Here is a 26873-nt window from a genome sequence, read left to right on the forward strand (position 1 = left end):
GCCCTGTCTGATTGGCTGTGCAAGCTCGTAAAACGAGCTACCCGACCATAGCTCAGTCATTCGGGGAAAGTAAAACCTTGCTCTTATCTGGAGAGGTTGTGTCATTATGCAATGTTGTGTAATGACAACATACCTGAGAACAGTAACCGAAGTTTCTGAGGCAGACCAATCACAACGGCTCAGGAGGCCGTTGGGCGGGTCCTGAGGCGGGCCAATCATAACGGATCACAAGGCTAGTGGGCGGGGTTTTGTTGCGGTAGGCGCTGTCGTGCAGTATGGCGGACGATGGAGGAGCCAGTCCAAACGGACCTGTGGACACTAGCGGACCAGTTGATACCAGCGGCGGGCTGGGGACAGCGGACGAGCAGGACGGCCTCGGACTGGGTGGGATGCTGCTCCACCTCACGGTTGTAGTGGTGCTAGCGGCGCTGGGCTACGCGCTCTACCGGCGGCTGGGCCGGCGGCTCGGCGCGGCGGCGGCCCGGGACGGCCAGGCCTCGGCGCTCCCAAAGATGAGGAGAAGAGACTTTTCCCTGGAGCAGCTGGCGGAGTACGACGGCCTCGCCAACCCCCGCATCCTCATGGCCGTCAACATGAAGGTGTTTGACGTCACCACGGGAAAAAAGTTTTATGGAAAAGGTAAAAACAGGCGACACGTCAAGCTAGCCAGCTAATGTTGTTGGTAATTTAGCCAACGATAGCTGGTAGCAACAACAATGGATCTGGACGGCGATGTTAGCTTAGCGTGTGTGTGTGTGTGTGTGTGTGTGTGTGTGTGTGTGTGTGTGTGTGTGTGTGTGTGTGTGTGTGTGTGTGTGTGTGTGTGTGTGTGTGTGTGTGTGTGTGTGTGTGTGTGTGTGTGTGTGTGTGTGTGTGTGTGTGTGTGTGTGTGTGTGTGTGAGATGGGCGTTGGTGGCTCCGTGTTGTGAACATGGCATAGCAAAATTAACCGCCGTTGACAAACAAAGTCGACATTATGATTGCTGTAAGTAGACGAAATGAATAACACTCAGTAAATATTGTGAATATTATGATTAACATTATTAAGCTAGTTGGCATGTTCAGAGAAACTCTGTATTTGCTAATAGTTATAAGCACCTTAAAAGTATTGCAACACTCTTGATAGTCTATAAAGAGTTATTGCATAGTTTTACAACACTAATATTTAGTCATATAAACACTCAAACTCTCGTTCTAAACACTAACAGTCCAAAGTCAGGTCAACAAGCAGGTAAAAAAACGTGTCCACTATAATACAGGATAAACTGACCTAACATAGACTGTATTCAATACAGGTTAAACTGACCTAACACAGGTTAAACTGATTTAACATAAACTGTATTTAATACATGTTAAACTGACTTAACATAGTCTGTATTTAATACAGGTTAAACTGACTTAACGTAGACTGTATATAACACAGGTTAAACTCACCTAACATAGACTGTATATATAATACAGGTTAAACTGACTTAACATGGAATATAGGGTTAGTAATGGTGAGACTTATTGGTGGTAATGGTGAGACTTATTGGTGTTAATGGTGAGACTTATTGGTGGTAATGGTGAGACTTAATGGTGGTAATGGGGAGACTTTATGGTTGTAATGTTGAGACTTATTGGAGGTAATGGGGAGACTTGTTGGCTGTAATGGCGAGACTTATTGGTTTTAATGGTGAGTCTTATATTGTATAGTTATTTGAATGTCATGGGGCATGCACTTATTTTGATATGTATTGTGGCACAGATTTGAAGCAGGATTTGTACTGAATTACTCCAAGGTACAGCCACCAACATTTCTCAAAGTCTGGCTTTAGATGGCTAATGTTTAGTTTGCTGGCCAACGTTTAGTTGCTGGCCTGGGTCTAGTTGCTGGCCTGGGTAGGTGGATTTCCCCCACGTTTGATGAGTTTGATAATAACAAGGTCCTGAGTACTGAGCTGTAGAGGACATGTGATGCAGCGTTGCGCGACTGAGGCGCTCTGGTGAATCTACAATAGCAGTTTGTTGTTTGAAAGAAACCAGGCTCTGTATTCCAGACATGTGACGGGTGAACTTAAGACCTGATCCCCGGTATGAGTCTAGCTTAAGACCTGATCAACGGTATGAGTCTAGCTTAAGACCTGATCAACGGTATGAGTCTAGCTTAAGACCTGATCACGGGTATGAGTCTGTCTTAAGACCTGATCAACGGTTTGAGTCCAGCTTAAGACCTGATCACCGGTATGAGTCTGTCTTAAGACCTGATCAACGGTTTGAGTCCAGTTTAAGACCTGATCACCGGTATGAGTCTGTCTTAAGACCTGATCAACGGTTTGAGTCTACTTAAGACCTGATCACCTGTATGAGTCTAGCTCGAGACCTGATCCCGGTTTGAGTCCAGCTTAAGACCTGATCACCGGTATGAGTCTGTCTTAAGACCTGATCAACGGTTTGAGTCTACTTAAGACCTGATCACCTGTATGAGTCTAGCTCGAGACCTGATCCCGGTCTGAGTCTAGCTTAAGACCTGATTCCCGGTATGAGTCTAGCTTAAGACCTGATCACCGGTATGAGTCTGGTTTAAGACCTGATCAACGGTATCGATTCTAGCTTAAGACCTGATCACCGGTACGAGTCTACTTAAGACCTGATGACCGGTATGAGTCTAGCTGAAGACCTGATTACCGGATTGAGTCTAGCTGAAGAACTGATCACCGGATTGAGTCTAGCTTTAGACCTGATCACCGAATTGAGTCTAGCTTTAGACCTGATCAACGGTATGAGTCTAGTTTAAGACCTGATCGGTTGAGGGGTCTTCGGTGAGGGTTTCAGTTCGCAATAATATATACAACCACCTGTGCCCTATACCACGAAGCTCGCTGAACATACCCAGGCTTTCTTGGGAAAACCTGGCTCGACAGAGCCGCAACTCGCAATCAGAGTTAAATGGTACCACGAAGCTCACTTTAGATTCAATTAGTTGAACCAGGTTTTCCGCTTTAGGTTCAGTGCGCGTTCACGTGAAAGGGGCGTTTTTTGCGTCATTTTTCCTCACCTTTACGATAGATCAAGCAGTCTATATGCGTAGAAGTGAAAATATTCTGCATATTGTCTGTAAAATAACTATGCCAAATGCAGAATTGTTCGCCATTAATCCAAATAGAATGATGATGATTTAAAAATGCATAAGCAACGTCCATCCTGCCTTATTCTATCATTTAGGGAATTCACTTTAAATACACCCAATTTAAGAAATGTATTGCATGTTTTCGACTGCCGAGAGGTAGCGGCTCTAGCGTAATGGATTGGTATAAGACCCGAAAGCCAGCGACCGGGGTTCAATTTCGCCGGTCTATCATCATGCATTTTACCCCCATAGATGTGGTGCCAGCACGGCATTGAAAATATGGGTTCAAGTTCGAAATAAGCACAAAATTATAATTCCATAAGCTTTAGTGAATAAGTATTCCATATGCATGAGAATTAGGACTTTTTAAGCTTCACATAAATTTGCATCACTTGGGAGTCGACCCCCCCACGCAGAAACTCAAGACTGACGCGCTACCTCCACTCTAGCACACTGTCACGGAGACACAATGCGCAACAGTAATCATTGTCTACATAAGGTCCAAAAGGACGATCAAATAACGAACACCCTCTGATGAGAATCTGTATCTCTCATGAAGAACCCCAATTTCGTTGTTTGCACAATGACAATAAAGTCTGAAATCTGAATATCGTCAGACAATGCCAAGGGATCGGTTCTGTCCCGTAAAACCCTCTGTCTCCGGAGAGACGCCTGTACGAGAAGTGCGCCGGGGTCCACGGGAACACCCACAAATGGTGACGCCATTGTCAGAGGAGGGGCTAGGAAGCTGCGCACGCCGATTTAAGTAGCCGATCTCCGGCTAGACTAAGCCGAAAAACTGCTCCCGACCAGGTTTGGTTGCGAGCATAAGTCACCATGGTGATACAGCGACGCTAAAAGAGATCGACTTTCGTGGTACAACTAACCCAGGCTTGGAGCTCAACATACCTCGCTAACCCTCTAAGCGAGCTTCGTGGTACAGGGCCCTGATGCCGCCGTTTAAATTCCAGTCTAAAAGCTTTATGGCACGACTATTGTTTTGAACAGTATTACCGATGCATTATTTATCTTTAATTTTTGATGGAAGTATGTTTTCTTTCTCTACGAGAGTTTTGTTATTGCAAAATAATAATAATAATTATTCTTTAATTCTTTTATATACATTGGTAGTCAAGGCGGGGCCCTATTGTTGTTAAGGCGGCCGCCTTAACCATACAGCGCTGGGGGAAACACTGACTGGTATGAGTCTAGCTTAAGACCTGATCACCTATATGAGTCTAGCTTAAGACCTGATCACCTGTATGAGTCTAGCTTAAGACCTGATGACCGGTATGAGTCTAGCTTAAGACCTGATCACCGGTATGAGTCTAGCTTAAGACCTGATCACCTGTATGAGTCTAGCTTAAGACCTGATGACCGGTATGAGTCTAGTTTAAGACCTGATGACCGGTATGAGTCTAGCTGGTATGAGTCTAGCTTAAGACCTGATCACCGGTATGAGTCTACTTGAGACGTGATCACCGGTATGAGTCTACTTAAGACCTGATCACCGGTATGAGTCTACTTAAGACCTGATCACCGGTATGAGTCTAGCTTAAGACCTGATCACCTGTATGAGTCTAGCTTAAGACCTGATGACCGGTATGAGTCTAGTTTAAGACCTGATGACCGGTATGAGTCTAGCTGGTATGAGTCTAGCTTAAGACCTGATCACCGGTATGAGTCTACTTGAGACGTGATCACCGGTATGAGTCTACTTAAGACCTGATCACCGGTATGAGTCTACTTAAGACCTGATCACCGGTATGAGTCTACTTAAGACCTGATCACCGGTATGAGTCTACTTAAGACCTGATCACCGGTATGAGTCTACTTAAGAGCTGATCACCGGTATGAGTCTGTCTTAAGACCTGATCACCGGTATGAGTCTGTCTTAAGACCTGATCACCGGTATGAGTCTACTTAAGACCTGATCACCGGTATGAGTGTCTTAAGACCTGATCACCGGTATGAGTCTACTTGAGACCTGATCACCGGTATGAGTCTGTCTTAAGACCTGATCACCGGTATGAGTCTACTTAAGACCTGATCACCGGTATGAGTCTACTTGAGACCTGATCACCGGTATGAGTCTACTTGAGACCTGATCACCGGTATGAGTCTGTCTTAAGACCTGATCACCGGTATGAGTCTGTCTTAAGACGGTCAGCAGCCCTCCTCTCTCAGAGCCATCGTTTGGTAGAGCTGCCACGCTTTAGAATTTTTTTCCAAGACCTTTTATTTAAACTGTCAGACCAGTAGACGGAAGTAGGAAAAGTAAGCAAAACATATACAGAATAGAGATACAGTAGAGAGATACAGTAGACAGTTACAGTACACAGATACAGTAGACAGTTACAGTAGAAATTCCTTGGATTAAAAAAGCAAGCGGCTAAGGAAGAGCTTTGAAGTGACTTCAGTCTCCTCCTACTGCGACTTGGTATACTCACGAGTTAACCTACTGTCGGCTTTAAGAGATGCCACCAGGGATTGACGATATTCCTGCCACACTATACATCTGCTCAGATGTGTTGCTGGTGGCTCCTATTATAAGATGCAGTGGCTCCTATTGTAAGATGCAGTGGCTCCTATTGTAAGATGCAGTGGCTCCTATTGTAAGATGAAGTGGCTCCTAATGTAAGATGCAGTGGCTCCTATTGTAAGATGCAGTGGCTCCTATTGTAAGATGAAGTGGCTCCTAATGTAAGATGCAGTGGCTCCTACTGTAAGATGCAGTGGCTCCTATTGTAAGATGCAGTGGCTCCTATTGTAAGATGCAGTGGCTCCTATTGTAAGATGAAGTGGCTCCTATTGTAAGATGAAGTGGCTCCTATTGTAAGATGAAGTGGCTCCTATTGTAAGATGCAGTGGCTCCTATTGTAAGATGCAGTGGCTCCTATTGTAAGATGCAGTGGCTCCTATTGTAAGATGCAGTGGCTCCTAATGTAAGATGCAGTGGCTCCTATTGTAAGATGCAGTGGCTCCTATTGTAAGATGCAGTGGCTCCTATTGTAAGATGCAGTGGCTCCTATTGTAAGATGCAGTGGCTCCTTATGTAAGATGCAGTAACAGTGGCTCCTAGCAGCAGTAGTAGCATTAGCATTAGCAGCAGTAGTAGCATAAGCAGCAGTAGCAATGCAGCAGCAGCCGCCGCGGTCGCGGCAGCAGTAGTAGTAGCAGCAGTAGCAGCATCATTAGTAGCATCGTAGTTGTAGTTCCAGCAGCAGTAGTAGTAATGTAGTTGTAGTACTAGTAGCAGTAACGTCATACGTTGTTCCCCCAGACGGTCCGTACGGGATCTTCGCTGGCCGGGACGCGTCGCGGGGCTTGGCCACCTTCTGCCTGGAGAAGGACACGCTGCTGGACCGGTACGACGACCTGTCGGACCTCAACGCCGTGCAGATGGAGAGCGTCCGCGAGTGGGAGATGCAGTTCATGGGTATGTTGAGGACATGGTTCACACTATAGACATGATATAACATACTAACATGGGCACCACATGTTTATTCTATCATATAACATACTAACATGGGCACCACATGTTTATTCTATCATATAACATACTAACATGGGCACCACATGTTTATTCTATCATATAACATACTAACATGGGCACCACATGTTTATTCTATCATATAACATACTAACATGGGTAGCACATGTTTACTCTATCATATAACATACTAACATGGGCACCACATGTTTATTCTATCATATAACATACTAACATGGGCACCACATGTTTATTCTATCATATAACATACTAACATGGGCACCACATGTTTATTCTATCATATAACATACTAACATGGGCACCACATGTTTATTCTATCATATAACATACTAACATGGGCACCACATGTTTATTCTATCATATAACATACTAACATGGGCACCACATGTTTATTCTATCATATAACATACTAACATGGGCACCACATGTTTATTCTATCATATAACATACTAACATGGGCACCACATGTTTATTCTATCATATAACATACTAACATGGGAACCACATGTTTATTCTATCATATAACATACTAACATGGGCACCACATGTTTATTCTATCATATAACAACATACTAACATGGGTAGCACATGTTTATTCTATCATATAACATACTAACATGGGCACCACATGTTTATTCTATCATATAACATACTAACATGGGCACCACATGTTTATTCTATCATATAACATACTAACATGGGTAGCACATGTTTATTCTATCATATAACATACTAACATGGGCACCACATGTTTATTCTATCATATAACATACTAACATGGGTAGCACATGTTTATTCTATCATATAACAACATACTAACATGGGTAGCATATGTTTATTCTATCATATAACATGCTAACATGGGTACCACATGTTCTATCATGTAACATACTATCATGTGTAGAACATGTTTATTCTATCGTATAACATGCTATCATGGTTACCACTTTTATTCTATATATCATGTAACATATCGATTGGTTGTATTTGTTTTGGTTGTCGTGGTGATAGTGGTTAGGGTTAGGTGTCGAGGTGTCCCTGAGCAAGGCCCCCCACCCTCCCTGATCATGGTTGACCCGACAGTGTGGGAATGTTAGTCTGAACAGTTTGAGGCTCTCTTGGTTCTGGTGGTTCTGATGTTGTCTTGGATGTAATGGTTATAGTGGTCTCTTGGTTCTAGTGGTTCTAGTAGTTATAGTGGTCTCTTGGTTCTAGTGGTCTCTTGGTTCTAGTGGTTCTAATGGTCTCTTGGTTCTAGTGGTTCTAATGGTCTCTTGGTTCTAGTGGTCTCTTGGTTCTAGTGGTCTCTTGGTTCTAGTGGTCTCTTGGTTCTAGTGGTTCTAATGGCCTTTTGGTTCTAGTGGTTCTAATGGTCTCTTTGTTCTAATGGTCTCTTGGTTCTAATGGTCTCTTGGTTCTAATGGTCTCTTGGTTCTAGTGGTTCTAGTGGTCTCTTGGTTCTAGTGGTCTCTTGGTTCTAGTGGTCTCTTGGTTCTAGTGGTCTCTTGGTTCTAGTGGTTCTAATGGTCTCTTGGTTCTAGTGGTCTCTTGGTTCGAGTGGTCTCTTGGTTCTAGTGGTTCTAGTGGTCTCTTGGTTCTTGTGGTCTCTTGGTTCTAGTTGTCTCTTGGTTCTAGTGATCTCTTGGTTCTAGTGATCTCTTTGGTTCTAGTGGTCTCTTGGTTCTAGTGGTCTCTTGGTTCTAGTGATCTCTTGGTTCTAATGATTCTAGTGGTCTCTTGGTTCTAGTGGTCTCTTGGTTCTAATGGTCTCTTGGTTCTAGTGGTCTCTTGGTTCTAGTGGTCTCTTGGTTCTAGTGGTCTCTTGGTTCTAGTGGTCTCTTGGTTCTAATGGTCTCTTGGTTCTAGTGGTCTCTTGGTTCTAATGGTCTCTTGGTTCTCCTGGTTCTCTTCCAGAGAAGTACGACTACGTGGGTCGGTTGCTGAAGCCCGGGGACGAGCCTTCGGAGTACACTGACGAGGAGGACGTCAAAGACCACCTGAAGCACGACTGACCCGGCCTGGTCTCCTGTCAGCGCCTCCTCCTCCCTCCGCCTCCACCCCCTCCACCTTCTGGTTCCCCCCCCCCCCCCCGCCCGTCTATCTGATGCTGGTAGACCCCCCCCCCCCCTCCCCAGGAGGAGGTGACGGAGGAGGAGGTGGAGAACTGAACTGCTTCAGCCTTCAAACGCTTCTCAATCAATCAATCAACTGAGCGACCGATGGACCAGCGGTCTGGGTTAGTGCAGGGGGGCCCCTTGGTGGGGGTCTCTGGGGGGGGGTGGACAGCGGGGGTGCTGCTGCTAGTCTGCTCCGTCACCATGTGATTGTATTTGTGGAGTAGGGTAGCAGAGGGAGGGGGGTACAGCCAGCTGCAGCTCTGTAGACGTCCCTGAAGCTCAAAGTATTAATTGTGCCTTATTTAGTTTGTTGTGTCCAGTCTGGTAGACCCCCCCCCCCCCCCCCCCCCTCACACAGACTCCACTTCTTTGTAAATACAGTTTGACGTTCACAGTGTTACTGCCATACCCCCATCTCTATATCCTGCTCTGTCCACCCCTGGTTCGTCTGCTTTTCTTTGTGCTGAGGTGCGTTTCCGCCGTTGGCCAGCGGGGGCGCTGGGGAGCTGTCCTGCAGACTGTGGAGAAGCGTTGTGTAAATATCTCTGGTCATGACGCATGTGCAACAGTGTGAGCTACGCCCACTCGTCAGCTATTTAAATGTTGGGTGTCTGTCAGGACTGGTTCTCTGGATAATAAATGATTTGGTTAATAAACTCCTGTGTGGTCATTATTAGGGACATTGTATGAGGATGATTATTATATGCCATTAATGTTACCAATATTAGTTGTAGAGCAGTAGTTCATAGTATTACTATCATTGCTATAATTGTATATTAACCAGACCTCATTCCCGGGAAACTCAATGGTTTAGACTAGAGGGGCGGGACTCTTCAGTAACAGGGTTTAGACTAGAGGGGCGGGACTCTTCAGTAACAGGGTTTAGACTAGAGGGGCGGGACTCTTCAGTAACAGGGTTTAGACTAGAGGGGCGGGACTCTTCAGTAACAGGGTTTAGACTAGAGGGGCGGGACTCTTCAGTAACAGGGTTTAGACTAGAGGGGCGGGACTCTTCAGTAACAGGGTTTAGACTAGAGGGGCGGGACTCTTCAGTAACAGGGTTTAGACTAGAGGGGCGGGACTCTTCAGTAACAGGGTTTAGACTAGAGGGGCGGGACTCTTCAGTAACAGGGTTTAGACTAGAGGGGCGGGACTCTTCAGTAACAGGGTTTAGGGGAGCAGGGGAGGTTTGCCCAGAACCAGCCTACCAAACAAATGTTGAGCAAATCCTCCCCCACTTTACCCACCCCTGCTACAGAAGAACCTCGTCAGACCGAAGACATCAGCAGGCCGCAAGGGCTTGTTGGAGCCCAGCAGAGAGCAGTCTGGTGTTGACTACACACGTACGCACAGACAGACTTTTTGGCCACTTTTGTCCCCGAGTTGACATTTTTCCACTCGGAGAAGCTAGGGCGGGCTCAGACACTAATATGCTTAATCTTTGCAGTTCTAGGGACGAAAAGATCGAAGAACTTTGGCTGGAACGACGGCTTGGAGTGTTGGTCCCTGTTTCCTTGCTGGTGTCAGGGTTACACCTAACCCTGGAAAACATCGGGAGAACACATTGGGAGGGAGGGAGCGTTGAGGGAGAGGCCTTACTGTTCCCTGGTCCCTCTGCGCTGTCTTTATTCGCTCACATCTGACCTACGGCATCTTTGGGGATCAATCTTTCAATTGTAGAAACATTTAAATTGGTTCTTGAGCATTTCTGGTCTCTAAACGGGCGATGTATGGTCACAGTGATATCTGTATAAAATATCAAAGCTGAAACTCCACTGATTCCAACAGTCCCAGCCATCTCTTTCTCTCTCTTTCACTCTGTCTGTCTGTCTTTCTATCCCTCGCTCTTCTCTCTATAAATATATATATGTATTTTTTGTAGATAACTTAACATAACTGTCGTATTTCATAACTGTGCACAGTTATGAAATCCGCAAAGCATTCTTTTGTTGTTTGTTGTTAAAGCAGTTATTTATGAGGCCTGTCTCTTTAAATAAATCACTGGTATGTGTGGACCGCTTGCATGCCATAAAAGGAGATGGTCAGCTCAGTGATTGAGCGAGTTTGGTCATGTTAACTACGTTCTTTATTTAAATACTAATTGGATGAAAATGTGTATTTTACAAACGTTCACGATCAATTATTTCTTTGTAATTAATGCATCTGAATTAAATAAGAAGCATTTCTGAACATAGACAGTCAAAGTTCTCAATGTGTTGCGCAGGGGCGCCTCCTAGCGGTCGGGGTTGTTACTACGGGCCCGCGTCCTAGTGGTCGGGGGTTGTTACTACGGGCCCGTCCCCCTAGCGGTCGGGGGTTGTTACTACGGGCCTGCCCCCCCCCCTAGCGGACGGGGGTTGTACTACGGCCTGCCCCCGTGACGTCATGTGTTGGTGTGTGTATGTGGACTGCGGGTCGAACGGTCGCCAGAATTTCAAACTCCGTCCTGCGCCGACCTGACGTGCTTCTGTACGTACTGTCCACTTTATTATCAGCTCTCCGCGGGGTTCGATACTGTTTAATATCTTCGATGTGTGCATAAATGTTCAATATTTTCATTGCCGGTTTCATAGGTGTTTTTCTAACCAGTTTGTATTTTGATCACGGGGAAAACGCGACGTCGTCATTTAAAATGGCGCCACGGTGCCCCGCTGGTGCGTTAGCATCATAGCTAACAACATATTCCAACACGATACACAGTACAAGCTGCTCTAACAAACAGCGGTTCCGAGCCTTTTCTATATCAATCATAGACCGATCATGACGGGTTGCAGTGCGGAATGAGAACATGACGCTGGCCCAGTTTCAGGCTAACTCTGTAGCTCACCTGGCTAACCCTACCCTAGCCGATAACCTGTTAGCGTGGCTCTCAGGCGCTAGCTGTGTCCCCTGACGGCCGCTCTGAGCCAGAGAGCAGGGCGGACATGTCTTATGTGTGACACGTCAACAGTAACAGTCTTGTTTGTTACGGAGTGGTGACGCTGCCGGGTAACTTTAGGTTAGCTTCTGGTTAGCTTGAGTGTCAAGACGATGGGAAGGTTAGCTGCGACGGATAGCCTCCTAGCTCCTCCGGGTTGACTGCGCCCCGCCCTCCCGGGGTCGGGGTTCGAGTCCCCTGCCTGCAGGGCGGGAGGTCAGAGTGACGCGCTCACTCCTCACTACCGGGCACGTGGCCTCCGGACGTTGTCATGGCTACGGAAGCGAGAGCGAGGGGGGCAGCGTGACGTAGTCGGGTGGAGCCTGATCATCTTTTTTAGTACCGATACAATACAAATAATCTTTTATAGTTATTATCATTTATATCATTCTATTAAAATCCGTTACAGCATGGTGGTGTAGTCTCTGTTACCAGGGTTACGTTGTGTTACCTGGTGTATTCTCTGTTACCAGGGTTACGTTGTGTTTACCTGGTGTAGTCTCTGTTACCAGGGTTACGTTGTGTTTACCTGGTGTAGTCTCTGTTACCAGGGTTACGTTGTGTTTACCTGGTGTAGCCTCTGTTACCAGGGTTACGTTGTGTTTACCTGGTGTATTCTCTGTTACCAGGGTTACGTTGTGTTTACCTGGTGTAGTCTCTGTTACCAGGGTTACGTTGTGTTTACCTGGTGTATTCTCTGTTACCAGCCGAGCACCATGAAGAGGGTCAGACAACTCAGCAGCAGCGACGAGTCTGACCATGGCAGTGAGTAAACACACCGTCCTCCACCTCACCACCACCTACAACATGTCAACTCACCATCTCATCACCTCCACCTTACCACCATCTCACCCCCTCCTCCACATAACACCACCTACAACATGTCAACACACACCCGGCCACCAACTACAACACGTCAACACTCCCCCTCCTCCACCTAACCACCAACTACAACATGTCAACACACAGCCCAACCACCAACTACAACATGTCAACACACACCCCAACCACCAACTACAACATGTCAACACACAGCCCAACCACCAACTACAACATGTCAACACACAGCCCAAACACCAACTACAACATGTCAACACACAGCCCAACCACCAACTACAACATGTCAACACACACCCCAACCACCAACTACAACATGTCAACACACAGCCCAACCACCAACTACAACATGTCAACACACAGCCCAACCACCAACTACAACATGTCAACACACACCCCAGCCACCAACTACAACATGTCAACACACACCCCAACCACCAACTACAACATGTCAACACACACCCCAACCACCAACTACAACATGTCAACACACAGCCCAACCACCAACTACAACATGTCAACACACAGCCCAAACACCAACTACAACATGTCAACACACAGCCCAAACACCAACTACAACATGTCAACACACAGCCCAAACACCAACTACAACATGTCAACACACAGCCCAACCACCAACTACAACATGTCAACACACAGCCCAAACACCAACTACAACATGTCAACACACAGCCCAAACACCAACTACAACATGTCAACACATGTCAACACACAGCCCAACCACCAACTACAACATGTCAACATGCGATTAGTCTGAATTAAGACTGCAGAACAACAGGTCAAAGTCTCAGATGTAATCCTAAAAACATTTATTTAGAATTATTGGAAAGCAGCTTAAGCAGTCACTTCTGAATCTACCGGTAAATGTTCTCAGTTCCCGTGGAGCGAGACTTTCAACTGAACCCCAGTTTCACATCCTCCCACTGAGCCGGTCCATAGTAACCGGTGTGTTGAGGCAATAACAGATTCACCGTCCTATTCCAGCGGACCTCCGGGCTCATGACTAGGTTCTTTCATCTGGCCGCTTCACGCTCTCGTTCCGTATGCATGTCGGCGCCATCAAACACCGAAGAGAAACACGTGGATTAGTTTGTTTTATGGGCATTATTGGAGAAAACGACCTCGCCCGGGCAGCTTTTTGGAGCACGGCTCAAATTATAATAAAATATATATTGTGTTGATTAAAATATCGTAGTCTACTAAACTGAACTATTTGGAAAGTGATTGGTTTGTTAATTGCTTGATTGATCATCAGGCAGTGGATTTTCTAGTAATTCAATTCAATTGTATTTGTATTAATCACCATTACACTCTCAAAGGGCTTAACTGGCCAAACATTTATGACCCCCCCCCCTTTACCCAAGCCCCCAAAAGGGCAAGAAAAAACTCCCTTGAAATAAGCAAGGAAGAAATCTTGAGAAGAAACGCAGTCACATGCAATACGGAGCCAATCACATGCACTCAGTAGCCAGGTGTAACCTCTGTCCCCTCCCCTCCAGGTAACTCCACCTGCTGGTCACATGCACTCAGTAGCCAGGTGTAACCTCTGTCCCCTCCCCTCCAGGTAACTCCACCTGCTGGTCACATGCACTCAGTAGCCAGGTGTAACCTCTGTCCCCTCCCCTCCAGGTAACTCCACCTGCTGGTCGCAGCACTCTCAGACGATGGCCCGACGGAGTACAGGCATGAAGGCGTCTGAGGTAGGGCTCCAAACACGACCTACGTCACCACTACATCACCATCACACTGCCTACGTCACTGCTACATCCACATCACACTGCCTACGTCACTGCTACATCACCATCATACTGCCTACGTCACTGCTACATCACCAACACACTGCCTACGTCACCACTACATCACCAACACACTGCCTACGTCACTACTACATCACCATCATACTGCCTACGTCACTGCTACATCACCATCATACTGCCTACGTCACTACTACATCACCAACACACTGCCTACGTCACTGCTACATCACCAACACACTCCACCTACCTCACTACTACATCACCATCACACTGCCTACGTCACTGCTACATCACCATCACACTGCCTACGTCACTGCTACATCACCATCACACTGCCTACGTCACTACTACATCACCATCACACTGCCTACGTCACTGCTACATCACCATCACACTGCCTACGTCACCGCTACATCACCAACACACTCCACCTACCTCACTACTACATCACCATCACACTGCCTACGTCACTACTACATCACCATCACACTGCCTACGTCACTGCTACATCCACATCACACTGCCTACGTCACTACTACGTCACCATCACACTATGCCCTTGTGTTCAGACTCTTTGTCTCCAGTTGTTCAGTCTCTCTTGCCGCTTTTCCACCGCACATGTAGCTCGACTCGACACGACTCGACACGACTCGACACGACTCGACACGGTAGCAGCGCGGGTGCTTTTCCACCGCAAATAGTACCTCCGGGACGTGGGCGGGGTCGTCTGCGCGAAAGGGCCGTGACGTATTTTTGTACGCGACGCAAACAACACCTACGTAACCCACACATGGACAGAACCCACATAACAACAATGGAGAACATCGATGCGATGGTATTCGTGTTCGTATTATTAGCTGGCATGTTGAAGAAGTGGGATATGTTGGCTGCGGCGCGACTATGGCTGTTCTATCGTTACCAGCATGGTTGCCATGTCGCTCTCGTGACTTCGTCACACTCTCTGGCCAATCAGTGGCCGGCCGTCTGCCGACGTCACCTTTTAGCATCGGCTCAGCCGCTTGGAACCTAGAACGAGGCGGTACTAGAAAAAGCAGCCACTTGAGGTACTAGATCGCGGTGGAAACGCAAAAAAGGCGAGCTGAGTCGAGTCGAGTCGAGTCGTGTCGAGCTGGTACCATGCAGTGGAAAAGCGGCATCTGTCTCCAGGTGTTCTGTGTCTCCAGATGTTCAGTCTCTGTCTCCAGTTGTTCAGTCTCTCTGTCTCCAGGTGTTCTGTGTCGGTCTCCAGATGTTCAGTGTCTCCAGATGTTCAGTCTCAGTCCCTCGTGATGTTCAGTGTCTTTGTATCCAGGTGTTCTGTGTCTCCAGATGTTCCGTCTCTGTGTCTCAAGATGTTCATTCTCAGCCCCTCCAGATGTTCAGTCTCTCTGTCTCCAGGTGTTCAGTCTCCAGGTGTTCTGTGTCTCCAGATGTTGACTCTGTGTGTTTCCAGGTGTTCCGGACGGACCTGATCACAGCGATGAAGGTCCATGACTCCCAGTGTCTGAGTGCGGAGGACTTCTACGTTCTGGCCGACCCCTGGAGGCAGGACTGGGAGAAGGGGGTCCAGGTCCCCGTCAGCCCCCAGTCTCTGCCCCAGCCAATCGCCAGGTGAGACCCCTCCCCCACCCGGTGAGACCCCTCCCCCACCCGTGAGACCCCTCCCCCACCAGGTGAGACCCCTCCCCCACCCGTGAGACCCCTCCCCCACCAGGTGAGACCCCTCCCCCACCCGGTGAGGCCCCTCCCCCACCCGTGAGACCCCTCCCCCACCAGGTGAGACCCCTCCCCCACCCGTGAGATCCCTCCCCCACCAGGTGAGACCCCTACCCCACCCGGTGAGGCCCCTCCCCCACTAGATGAGACCCACCCTCCCCCACCAGGTGAGACCCCACTAGGTAAGACGCCTCCACACTAAGTTAAACCCCTCCCCCACTAGGTAAGACCCCTCCCCCACCCGGTGAGACCCCTCCCCCACCAGATGGGACCCCTCCCCCACTAAGTTAAACCCCTCCCCCACTAGGTGAGACCCCACTAGGTATGACACCTCCCCACTAAGTTAGACCCCTCCCCCTCTAGGTAAGACCCCTCCCCCACTCGGTGAGACCCCACTAGGTGAGACTCCTCCCCCACTAGGTGAGACTCCTCCCCCTCTAGGGGAGAAAAAAAAAATCTCCCCCCTAGTGGAGATTTTTTGTATCTTTCGGAGTCATTGAGATGGTCAGGGCCTCAGTGATTGAGATCTTACTCTGTGTGTGTGTGTGTGTGTGTGTCTGTCTGTCTGTCTGTCTGTCTCTGTGTGTGTGTGTGTCTCTGTGTGTGTGTGTCTGTCTCTCTGTGTGTGTGTGTGTGTGTGTGTGTGTGTCTGTCTGTCTCTGTGTGTGTGTCTGTCTGTCTCTGTGTGTGTGTGTGTGTGTGTCTGTCTGTCTCTGTGTGTGTGTGTGTGTGTGTGTGTCTGTCTCTGTGTGTGTGTGTTCAGGGTGGTGTGTGAGCCCAGCAGGGAGACCAGCTACACGCGTCCTAAGAAGCTGGTGCGCCTGTCGGGCTCCGAGGCGCTGGGCTACGTGGACATTCGGACGCTAGCCGACGCCGTCTGCCGCTACGACCTCAACGAGGACGACCAGGCCTGGCTGCTGGCCGTCAACCAGGAGCTCCGGGAGATGGGTGAGCCGTAGCTCCGCCCACACAGCCCCGCCCACACAGACGTAGCTCTGCCCACAGGGCAGCCCCGCCCACACAGGGCAGCACTGCCCACACAGGGATGCCCCGCCCACACAGGGCAGCCCCGCCCACACAGACGTAGCCCCGCCCACACAGGGCAGGCCGGATGCCGGTTGGACTAGGCTGGTGTGGCAGAGACCCACAGTGACGGGCCCTTGTCCAATCAGAAGAATGAATCAGCTTCACCCCAGTGGGGAACCAGCTAGTAATGGTTTGCGGTGTGTGTGTGTGTGCAGGGTTGCCCTTGTTGGACGAGATCACCATGGAGACGGTGATGGAGGAGTTTGAGCGCCATTGCCATGACAACATGAGCCACGCCGTGCAGACGGAGGAGGGCCTGGGCATCGAGTACGACGACGACGTGGTGTGTGAGGTGTGCCACTCCCCCGACGGAGAGGACAACAACGAGATGGTGTTCTGTGACAAGTGCAACATCTGCGTCCACCAGGTGGGTCAGAGGGTCCCCAGACGTGCCCCCCGTGGTTCACCGCCGGTCCGTACGGTCCTCTAGTAGCTTCTCGTGGACCACACCACGCTCTGAAACCATGGTTACCGTCTCTTCGGGCTTCACTACCTTAACGGGCACCAAAGGGATGCAACGGGCAAGATTAATCCCGGGTCGATCGTTGGGGGGGCAGAAACCGGCCGGTTGTGGTTGATGGCCGGTCCACCGGACGTCCCTAATCCATAACATTTGTATGATAATAATACCGCTACCAACTGCTGCTGACCGCTGCCAACGACGTAAACAATGTCGACGTTGCACTTTGGTCTTTTGGATCCATGGGTCGGTCAGCATGGACTTTAGGATGGGTAACAAACGGAACTGCCTTGCGAGCACCTCACTAAATGCCTCAGCACAAAGACCATCGGGCGATGGGTCCGTTTATTGGTAGGAGGGGGTCATTGTCGACAAGAAGGCAGAGAGTAAAGGGAGGAGGAGGGGAGAGAATATAAAGAGCTTGGAGGAGGAGGTGGTGGAGGAGTTGAGAGACTATAGGGAGGAGGAGGGGAGAGAATATAAAGAGCTTGGAGGAGGTGAGAGACTATAGGGAGGAGGAGGTGAGAGAATAGGGAGGAGGAGGTGAGAGTTTAGATACATGTGGCGTGTTATTACATGTGTCATGACCTGACCCCAGGCGTGTTATAACGTGGTGTGTTGTGTCCCAAGCGTGTTATAACGTGTTGTGTTATGTCCCAGGCGTGTTATAACATGGTGTGTTGTGTCCCCAGGCGTGTTATAACGTGGTGTGTTGTGTCCCCAGGCGTGTTATAACGTGGTGTGTTGTGTCCCCAGGCGTGCTATGACCTGTGGCGTGTTATAACGTGGTGTGTTGTGTCCCAGGCGTGTTATAACGTGGTGTGTTGTGTCCCCAGGCGTGCTACGGGATCCAGAAGGTTCCCGAGGGCAGCTGGCTGTGCCGGACGTGTGCGCTGGGTTTGTCCCCTCGCTGCCAGCTGTGTCCCCAGAGGGGCGGGGCCATGAAGCCCACGCGCAGCGGGACCAAGTGGGCCCACGTCAGCTGCGCCCTCTGGATCCCTGAGGTACACACAGACCCCCGTTAGATCGATGTGATGGAATAAATATTTTATGTATCTTAAAAATAACCACCAAATTTGAAGGCGTGCCAGCCACGTTGTAGGTGTGTTTGTAACTATGGTTACCATGCTGTTGCTGTCTCTGTAATTATGGTAGCCACGTTGTAGGTGTGTTTGTAACTATGGTTACCATGCTGTTGCTGTCTCGGTAACTATGGTAGCCACGTTGTAGGTGTCTTTGTAACTATGGTTACCATGCTGTTGCTGTCTCGGTAACTATGGTAGCCATGTTGTAGGTGTGTTTGTAACTATGGTTACCATGCTGTTGCTGTCTCGGTAACTATGGTAGCCACGTTGTAGGTGTGTTTGTAACTATGGTTACCATGCTGTTGCTGTCTCGGTAACTATGGTAGCCATGTTGTAGGTGTGTTTGTAACTATGGTTAACATGCTGTCGCTGTCTTGGTATCTATGGTAGCCATGTTTTTAGGTGTGTTTGTAACTATGGTTACCATGCTGTCGCTGTGATGGTGATGGTAACCTTGTTGGTGTGTTAGTAACTATGGTAACCTTGTTATAGGTGTGTTTGTAATAGGGCTGCACAATATATCAAATTTTTATCGCGATGACGATATTGGCGTCCCACGATGACACGTGTTCTCTCGATATTTTTTTCAAATAATGCATAAAAAGAAAACCAAAAAAGAACTATATGGTAACTATAGTAGCCATGTTGTAAGTGTGTTGGTAACTGGTTACCATGTTGTCACTGCCTTGGTAACTATGGTAACCATGTTGTAAGTGTGTTGGTAACTGGTTACCGTGTTGTTGCTGCCTTGGTTACTATGGTAGCCATGCTGTAGGTGTGTTGGTAACCCGGTTGTGGGTGTGATGGTAACCCGGTTGTGGGTGTGATGGTAACCCGGTGGTGGGTGTGATGGTAACCCGGTTGTGGGTGTGTTGGTAACCCGGTGGTGGGTGTGTTGGTAACCGTCGGTGACCGTGTTGCAGGTGAGCATCGGGAACCCAGAGAAGATGGAGCCCATCACCAACGTGTCCCACATCCCCAGCAGCCGCTGGGCGCTGCTCTGCTGCGTCTGCCAGGACAAGACCGGGGCCTGCATACAGGTACCGCACGGCATGCTGGGATACCAGGCTTACAAGGCCCGCCATGGTACCGGCACCGTAGTCTGGCCTGACGCTCTGCAGCTAGTATGTGAGCCCTGATCACCGCTGAGTTAGTATGTTAACATGTCGAACCAGGGGGTTAGTATGCGAACGTGCCATCATTTTAGCATTGCTAGTATGTTAGCATGGTTTACCATGCTCCTCCTCCTCAGTGCTAAGATGGTAGCTAGTATGTTAGCGTGGTTTAACCTGCTCCTCCTCCTCAGTGCTAACATGGTAGCTCCTATGTTAGCGTGGTTTAACATGCGTCTCCTCCTCAGTGCTAACATGGTAGCTCCTATGTTAGCGTGGTTTAACATGCGTCTCCTCCTCAGTGCTAACATGCTAGCTCCTATGTTAGCGTGGTTTAACATGCGTCTCCTCCTCAGTGCTAACATGCTAGCCCCTATGTTAGCGTGGTTTAACATGCGTCTCCTCCTCAGTGCTAACATGGTAGCTCCTATGTTAGCGTGGTTTAACATGCTCCTCCTCCTCAGTGCTCGGCTAAGAACTGCCGCGTCGCGTTCCACGTGACCTGCGGCCTCAAGAACAAGCTGAAGATGATCACCTTCCTCACCGAGGAAGACGAGGTCAAGTTCAAGTCCTTCTGCCCCAAACACTCGGGCCCGGAGGAGGAGGAGGAGGAGGAGGAGGGCGGGGCCGACAAGAGGAGCTGGAGGAGGGGCCGGGTGAGAGGCGAAGAGGACGAGCAGGAGGACAAGAAGAGGGGGAACCTCCGGCAGCTGAAGCTGCAGCAGCTGGAGGAGGAGTTCCCGGCGTTCGTGGCGGCGGAGGAGGTGGCGGAGCGGCTGCGGCTGTCGGCCGAGCTGGTGGACTTCCTGTTCCAGTACTGGAAGCTGAAGCGCAAAGCCAACTTCAACCAGCCGCTCCTCACCCCCAAGAAGGAGGAGGAGGAGAGCCTGGCCCGCCGCGAGCAGGAGGTGCTGCTGAGGCGCCTCCAGCTCTTCACCCACCTCCGGCAGGACCTGGAGAGGGTAGGTCTGACCCCTCCCTGACGCCACACTGACCCCCACTCTGACCCCGGGTTGACCTGTGACCTCTGCTCCCCAGGTGAGGAACCTGAGCTACATGGTGACCAGGAGGGAGAAGATGAAGAGGTCGCTCTGCCGCCTCCAGGAGCAGATGTTCCACAAGCAGCTCCTCCTGCTGGAGCAGCTCAGTGGTCAGTTTAACCTGTGTTAAATACAGCCTATGTTAAGTCAGTTTAACCTGTGTTAAATACAGCCTATGATAAGTCAGTTTAACCTGTGTTAAATACAGTCTATATTAGGTCAGTTTAACCTGTGTTAAATACAGCCTATGTTAAGTCAGTCTAACCTGTGTTAAATACAGCCTATGATAAGTCAGTTTAACCTGTGTTAAATACAGTCTATATTAGGTCAGTTTAACCTGTGTTAAATACAGCCTATGTTAGGTCAGTTTAACCTGTGTTAAATACAGTCTATATTAGGTCAGTTTAACCTGTGTTAAATACAGTCTATGTTGGGTCAGTTTAACCTGTGTTAAATACAGTCTATGTTAGGTCAGTTTAACCTGTGTTAAATACAGCCTATGTTAAGTCAGTTTAACCTGTGTTAAATACAGTCTATGTTAGGTCAGTTTAACCTGTGTTAAATACAGTCTGTTAGGTCAGTTTAACCTGTGTTAAATACAGTCTATGTTGGGTCAGTTTAACCTGTGTTAAATACAGTCTATGTTAGGTCAGTTTAACCTGTGTTAAATACAGTCTATGTTAGGTCAGTTTAACCTGTGTTAAATACAGTCTATGTTGGGTCAGTTTAACCTGTGTTAAATACAGTCTGTTAGGTCAGTTTAACCTGTGTTAAATACAGTCTATGTTAGGTCAGTTTAACCTGTGTTAAATACAGCCTATGTTAGGTCAGTTTAACCTGTGTTAAATACAGTCTATGTTGGGTCAGTTTAACCTGTGTTAAATACAGTCTATGTTAGGTCAGTTTAACCTGTGTTAAATACAGTCTATGTTGGGTCAGTTTAACCTGTGTTAAATACAGTCTATGTTAGGTCAGTTTAACCTGTGTTAAATACAGCCTATGTTAGGTCAGTTTAACCTGTGTTAAATACAGCCTATGTTAGGTCAGTTTAACCTGTGTTAAATACAGTCTATGCTAGGTCAGTTTAACCTGTGTTAAATACAGTCAGTTAGGTCAGTTTAACCTGTGTTAAATACAGTCTATGTTAGGTCAGTTAAACCTGTGTTAAATACAGCCTATGTTAGGTCAGTTTAACCTGTGTTAAATACAGTCTATGTTGGGTCAGTTTAACCTGTGTTAAATACAGTCTATGTTAGGTCAGTTTAACCTGTGTTAAATACAGTCTATGTTAGGTCAGTTTAACCTGTGTTAAATACAGCCTATGTTAGGTCAGTTTAACCTGTGTTAAATACAGCCTATGTTAGGTCAGTTTAACCTATGTTAAATAAAGCCTATGTTAGGTCAGTTTAACCGGTGTTAAATACAGCCTATGTTAGGTCAGTTTAACCTGTGTTAAATACAGTCTATGTTGGGTCAGTTTAACCTGTGTTAAATACAGTCTATGTTAGGTCAGTTTAACCTGTGTTAAATACAGTCTATGTTAGGTCAGTTTAACCTGTGTTAAATACAGTCTATGTTAGGTCAGTTTAACCTGTGTTAAATACAGCCTATGTTTGGTCAGTCTAACCTGTGTAATCTATAGGTCAGTTTAACTCACAGTCAGGCAGTGCAGTCTGATGATCTTCTGCCTCTTGTGTTCCTCAGCCGATCCTTCGGCCACGGACCCGGACCAGAACCTCTCGGAGGGCTCCTCCTCCACCACCTCCTCCACCACCTCCTCCACCACCTCCACCACCTCCACCTCCTCCACCTCCTCCTCCTCCAAGGGCCGGAGGCTGAGGCCCGACAGGAGGACCAGGGGGAGGAGCTCCCCAGCCTCTCCTCCCCACGGCGCCAAGGGGTCCGGGAGCAGGAGCACCAGACAGCCCGCCCCCGACCAGAACCAGGGCGCCCTCCCCGAGGGCCGCAGGGGCCCCGAGCGGGGGTCCCCGGTCCCGGAGGGGGCCCGGGGGGGGGGGGGGGGGGGGGGAGGAGGAGGAGGGGAGGAGGAGGAAGGCCTCAGAGGGCCCCTCCCCCCGGCGCCTGGATAAGACGGTGTGCGTCCGGCTGGTGGACATCCGCCTGCTCCACCCGCCCCCCGGCTCCACCTACAGCACCAGCTGCAGCCAGCTGAAGAACTGGGGCAAGTTCAGGATCCCCAAGAGGGCGGAGAGACCCCCCCCCTCGGAACTCCCGAGCCCCGAGGCCCCCCGGCCCCGCCTCCGCTCCGGGGCCGCGCCCCCCGGGGCCCCGCCCACCGGGCAGGGGGCGGAGCCCGGCGGCCAGGAGGCGGAGCCCAGCCCGAAGCGATGTCACTCCCACCAGCTGAGAAGGGACGCCACGCTCGGCCGTCGCTACGGCAACCACATCATCCGGCAGGGCGTGCTGGCGTCTTGACGAGAGGGCGGAGCCTATCGTCCTAGCCGTGTCCAATGAGACGTCTCCGACAGAACCCAGCCCATATTTATGTTAATTTGTAAGATGTGTACAAATTTGGGAAATATTTTACTTTATTTTATTTTCATTAATTTCGAGCAGAAGGATCGTCCAGCTGCCATGAAGTCCTGCCTGCTGGTTAAGGAGCTACATGCTACTAAAGAGCTAACTGCTAGTTTGGCTACTGTCTGCTCGGGGAAGTGGTGTTCGTTCTGGAATGCCAGCATCAGTTTAGCGTGGAAGAAGAATCAAGGACTTCTTCATGTCCGTCATTCACAGCTCTGATAAACAAGCTGAATCATGAGCCTCTTCGCCCTGCCATAGTGCCTAACTTAACGTGTTAAATCTTGAAAACGTTTAGCCTTCAACATGTTTAGACGTTAATGCCTGAGGTCTTTAATTTGTTAAGTCTTTATGCTTTAAATCTTTAATGACAGTCTTTCATGTGTCAAGTCTTTAATGCGTTTAGTCTTTAATGCTTTAAATCTTTAATCAGTCCATCCAGAAAAATGCGCAGTTTTTTTGTGATTGTTGCGGCCAAAAATCCTTGATAATGTGGCCCGTTTTCTTAAAAATGTGATGAAATATGCGGCATATTTATGCAATTGTATGCGATGAAATTGCGGGAACTTGCGAAAAAATGCGGGAACTTGCGAAAATGCAGCTTTTCGATGACGTCACGTAATTACGTCAAGTAAAGGCAAGTAAACGCAACATTTTTCAACTTTCTGCTAAGATATACGTGACTTTTTTGCAACGGAAATGCAGGGATTATGAAATCATGCACGCCCTGTATATTTTGCGCGGAAACCTGCAATTTATGCGGTGAAAGTGCGGCATATTTGAAAAAATGCGGCCCCCGCATGAATATGCAGACTTTGGCTGATTGTGCGTTGAATTATGCGATCGCATAATCACGTTTTTCTGGAGGGACTGTTCAATGCGTTTAGTCTTTAATGCCTCGAGTCTTTATGCTTCAAGTCTTTATGCCTTAAGTCTTTAATGCATTAGGTCTTACATGTGGGCTTCATTGTGTATAACCTTTGTGTTTAACCTTTAATGTTTGCACTATCAGAGGACTGTGAGTTCAGATATTTTTACACTGAATACTAATTTTGTACTTTCACCTGCTGCTGAACTCTTATGCAAAATAAAACATTTCTAAATGTTTTCCCTTTAAGAATACATTTCAGCATTTTTCCACTTCAATGGAGTGGTTTGAATCTTTTTCTGAGTGCGGTTTACCCTAAACACCAACCAGCGGGACAACACGCTGGTTTATACTGGTGGGAGACTAGTGACCACACACTGGTTTATACTGGTGGGAGACTAGTGACCACACACTGGTTTAAGATGGTCTGAGACTAGTGACCACATACTGGTTTATGATGGTGGGAGACTAGTGACCACACACTGGTTTATGATGGTGGGAGACTAGTGACCGCACACTGGTTTATGATGGTGTGAGACTAGTGACCACATACTGGTTTATGATGGTGTGAGACTAGTGACCACATACTGGTTTATGATGATGGGAGACTGATGACCACATACTGGTTTATGATGGAAAATACGATATTCATGACTTAAAATCGAAGTGGTCAAAATACGATACTTATGACTCGTGGGCTTTAGGTCAGTTATCGTAGTTATGCATATTTGAATAACACAATATGACAGGTTCGATGACAGCGGCCGGATTAATTATAATCCGTCTCAATTGCTTAGGCCTGACTTAAGCTTGAGTTTTCTGGTCCCTAATTTGACCAGTCGAATGAGTCTCATGAAAATATGATAGATATAATAATAAAGACTATATATAGTGTTTTGACCACTTGAATATGAGGAGCCTTATGAACATTTAATATATAATAGTGTTTTTTATGTGTGTCTAAATTAATGTATGCCATACATCAGATAACCTTGTTTTCAAAGTAGGCCTACAACATTTCAATGTTATGAATTCAATGTGGTTTACATTTCGGCTATTGAATTTTAAATAGCTTTTAAAGTTCAAAACATTATGGCATTGATCTGCTTCCATATCTTTCAACTCTCAGACTTTCCAGCAGCACGCATAATCTGTGTCCTCATCAGTGTCACTAATCCTGACCGAATCAACAAGGTCGACAAGGTTCCCATGGATCCGCAACCTCCTGGAACACGTTCAGCCCAGAAGGCTAGTGGTTCTAAGCACAGAAAACGATATCAAATATAATGGGAACAAGATAATAAAATATAGTGGTTTTGAGTACTAGGCTCCAAGAATAACTTTGTATAATATCAAATATAATATGTTTTTTCCGAAGGCATCAACAGTAGCCTACAGTTCAGTCTGTTCCCAGTCATGGGACAGCAGCTAATGGGAGTCAGTGCAGAATGATAGGATTCGAGGAGGAGAAGATATTTGTGATTTTCGTGCTTAATTCCCATTTCACCGGATGGCTGTGTTGGCTAATTCAATTATAGCATGTTCATGTAAACAGGCAGGCCTTCAAAAGTGTGTGAAACCTCTGCAGCTGCTGCTAAGAAGTTGAAACCCCCCTGGACTTCACCAAAATACCATTTACATTTATATTTATATCAATATTATGATACGTATCCAAAATATAATATATATAACATAATATCTATCCACAATGTAATATATATATAATATCACATAATATATACCCACAATATTATATACAAAAAAAGTGTATCACTTTGATACTATATCACAGTGATAAAGAGTCTCTCAAAGTCATCTTGAAAGAATCTCCCTCCCCAAACCTATCCCAAAACGTTACATTTTTTAAGCACTAGCTCTATCATCCAGGCCTACAACGCTAGCTGTATCATCAAACCCCACACTGCTCTATCATCCAGCCCTGCACTGCTAGCTCTATCATCTAGGCCTACACCGCTAGCTGTATCATCCAGCCCTAAACTGTTAGCTCTATCATCTAGCCCTACACCGCTAGCTGTATCATCCACCCCTACACCACTAGATCGCTAAATGTATCATCCACCCCTACATCTATCATCCACCCCTACATCTATCATCCAACCCTACAGCGCTAAATGTATCATCCACCCCTACATCTATCTTCCAACTCTACACCGCTAAATGTATCATCCACCCCTACATCTATCATCCACCCCTACATCTATCATCCAACCCTACAGCGCTAAATGTATCATCCACCCCTACATCTATCTTCCAACTCTACACCGCTAAATGTATCATCCACCCCTACATCTATCATCCAACCCTACACCGCTAAATGTATCATCCACCCCTACATCTATCATCCACCCCTACATCTATCATCCAACCCTACACCGCTAAATGTATCATCCACCCCTACATCTATCATCCAACCCTACACCGCTAAATGTATCATCCACCCCTACATCTATCATCCAACCCTACACCGCTAAATGTATCATCCACCCCTACATCTATCATCCACCCCTACATCTATCATCCAACCCTACACCGCTAAATGTATCATCCACCCCTACATCTATCATCCAACCCTACACCGCTAAATGTATCATCCACCCCTACATCTATCATCCAACCCTACACCGCTAAATGTATCATCCACCCCTACATCTATCATCCAACCCTACATCTATCAT

The 26873-nt window shown here is 47.7% G+C and overlaps 2 protein-coding genes across 2 annotated transcripts; both read left to right on the forward strand.

Moving 5' to 3' along the window:
• Window positions 1–40: 40 nt before the first annotated feature.
• Window positions 41–9409, forward strand: pgrmc2 (progesterone receptor membrane component 2). Its single transcript, XM_056590122.1, has 3 exons — window positions 41–639; window positions 6393–6548; window positions 8538–9409. The coding sequence occupies exons 1-3, from the start codon at window positions 276–278 to the stop codon at window positions 8633–8635; spliced, it is 618 nt and encodes a 205-aa protein (XP_056446097.1). The 5' UTR covers window positions 41–275; the 3' UTR covers window positions 8636–9409.
• Window positions 9410–11105: 1696 nt separating this feature from the next.
• On the forward strand, window positions 11106–26042 carry jade1 (jade family PHD finger 1). The gene is made up of 12 exons (XM_056589801.1): window positions 11106–11209; window positions 12365–12422; window positions 14145–14215; window positions 15726–15883; window positions 16752–16936; window positions 17230–17441; window positions 18371–18538; window positions 19543–19659; window positions 20196–20693; window positions 20770–20881; window positions 22476–22774; window positions 22818–26042. The coding sequence occupies exons 2-12, from the start codon at window positions 12374–12376 to the stop codon at window positions 23205–23207; spliced, it is 2259 nt and encodes a 752-aa protein (XP_056445776.1). The 5' UTR covers window positions 11106–11209; window positions 12365–12373; the 3' UTR covers window positions 23208–26042.
• Window positions 26043–26873: the final 831 nt, after the last annotated feature.

Source organism: Gadus chalcogrammus, chromosome 5, assembly GCF_026213295.1.
Source record: "Gadus chalcogrammus isolate NIFS_2021 chromosome 5, NIFS_Gcha_1.0, whole genome shotgun sequence".
NCBI classification, from domain to species: Eukaryota; Metazoa; Chordata; class Actinopteri; order Gadiformes; family Gadidae; genus Gadus; species Gadus chalcogrammus.